Below are 2,014 nucleotides of genomic sequence, written 5' to 3'. Positions count from 1 at the left end.
TCAACCGCACAGCAAGAAACGTGAAGGGGCCTTTTGCAAGGAGGAGAGTAAACGCTTTTCAAAAGGATGTGTAAGTCGAGCAGTGTCTCACTTGTGAGTGGCAAAATGCTGACTAGTACGTTGGAGCTCGCTTTGCACACACTTCATAGAGGAGGCAGCTGCGTGCGACACGGTAGCCCATGCTACCTAGCATTGTTCGCAACGCACGGTGCTATACAGGATGTGCGCATAAATGCAGGATAGGGCGAAACTGTGTAGTTGACACTGCACTGGAGTTGGCTGGTGTAGCGTTGTGTTTTGGCTGGCTTGTGCGGGCATGCTTAGCGGCGAGGGCATAGGATGTACACTTTGTGTGGCAAGAATGGGTGGGTGGGTCGTCCGTAAGTGTTTGCAGGGGAGGGTGCAGACATAGTATGTACCGAGTTGTTTGCTAACGGTTGGGTGCTAGGTATGTGTTGGGGTGGGTGCCTTGGCGCAGACCAATAACAGCATCGGGATTTGGAGCAAGGTTGGTTCCCGTTTGGTCTGGGTGATTTTTGACCGGTACGGCCGCCATGCCTTTTTACCTGTGAAGTTTGCGCCTCCTTCGTGACGCAACTGTCTTACCTTAGTTTCCCCTTTTTCTCCAGTGCTATCTCAGTTGACAGGAAATTCTGGGAGACTTCGTGGGCTGTGAATGCCAGTCCTACTGGAAGCGCCCGCCGCTGTCGAGAGCGTCATGCTAGTGGGGAGGCACGAGCGATAAGGTATTTGTGTGAGGGAAAGGCGCACGCAGAGGTATATTAAGCCTATATGAAGCCGCAAGGCATGCTATTATAGAATGACATTTGAGAAATTTTTGCTGTCTGTAGCATGACGTTACTGAAGTTTACGAGTCAGAGCAGAATGGCGCTCATGGCGCTCAAGGCAGGCGTTTTGTGCAGAGTGCAGTAGCCATGTCTCTGAGGCATGGAAGAGTTCAAGCGCTGCAAACGAATGGGGAGATGCGTGTGGCGTGGGCTATAGCTGATGCGGCAGTAGGTTGACAACGCCATTGTTGGCTGTGAGAAGCCGTGTGGAATTCAACGTCTTTCAACCAAACGAAGACACTTGATGCGACGCCTTTCTTGCACGGTGTGGTGACCCATTTTCGCAGTTTGCATTTAGGCCCCGGCAGGTGTGTGCCTTGAATTGAGGCTCATTGACAAAATGCCTCAGCGCCTGTGTTACTGACGTCTTCATGAGCCAAGAGGAGGCAAGGGGAAAGCTCGCACGCGTGCGGAAATACACGTCTGCACAAGCGACAGCAGCAGACGCCGGCATTTGCCAACGTTTGTCAGTCATAGACGATGCGCTGGAGGTGCACTATTTGGAGGAGCTCAAAGAGCAGAAGCAGCTTGTCTGGAAGGTATTGAGGTGGGATTATCTGCGTCTGTGCTAGGAAAGTAGTTGAGCGTGATGTGAATTTGAGGTGTGTAGCGTGACGCAGCCTAGCGTTCCACACAGGAAGTGCGTCTCTAGACTAAACATTGGGGGACCGAATGTGCAGAGAAACATCATTGAATCTAACACACCGGGCGCCATTTGCCAACGTTTGTCAGTCATAGACGATGTGCTGGAGGTGCACTATTTGGAGGAGCTCAAAGAGCCGAAGCAGCTTGTCTGGAAGGTATTGAGGGGCAAGGGGAAGTTTGCACACGTGTGGAAACACACGTCTGCGCAAGCGACAGTAGCAGACGCCGACATTTGCCAACGTTTGTCAGCCATAGACGATGTGCTGGAGGTGCACTATTTGGAGGAGCACAAAGAGCCGAAGCAGCTTGTCTGGAAGGTATTGCGGTGGGATTATCTGCGTCTGCGCTAGGAAAGCAGTTGGGCGTGATGTGAGTTTCAGGTGTGTAGCGTGACGCAGCCTAGCGTTCCACACAGGCAGTGCGCCTTTAGACTAAACATTGGGGGACCGAATGTGCAGAGAAACATCATTAAATCTAACACACCGGGCACATCAACAAGCGTGGCTGCTGCAATTGGTTGT

General features: G+C 52.0%; 1 protein-coding gene across 1 annotated transcript; it reads left to right on the top strand.

Moving 5' to 3' along the window:
* Positions 1 to 105: 105 nt before the first annotated feature.
* Positions 106 to 1,843, top strand: EAH_00068610 (hypothetical protein; the record flags this gene model as incomplete). The annotated part of the gene is made up of 5 exons (XM_013392218.1): positions 106 to 222; positions 449 to 543; positions 684 to 754; positions 1,320 to 1,409; positions 1,581 to 1,843. 5 exons carry the CDS (start codon positions 106 to 108, stop codon positions 1,841 to 1,843), a joined length of 636 nt encoding a protein of 211 aa, XP_013247672.1.
* Positions 1,844 to 2,014: the final 171 nt, after the last annotated feature.

This window comes from Eimeria acervulina, genomic scaffold (assembly GCF_000499425.1).
Source record: "Eimeria acervulina Houghton genomic scaffold, Eah_scaff3390, whole genome shotgun sequence".
In the NCBI taxonomy this organism is placed as follows: domain Eukaryota; phylum Apicomplexa; class Conoidasida; order Eucoccidiorida; family Eimeriidae; genus Eimeria; species Eimeria acervulina.
The sequence above is the reverse complement of the archived record's forward strand: the minus strand, read 5'-3'. Positions and strand labels throughout refer to the sequence as shown.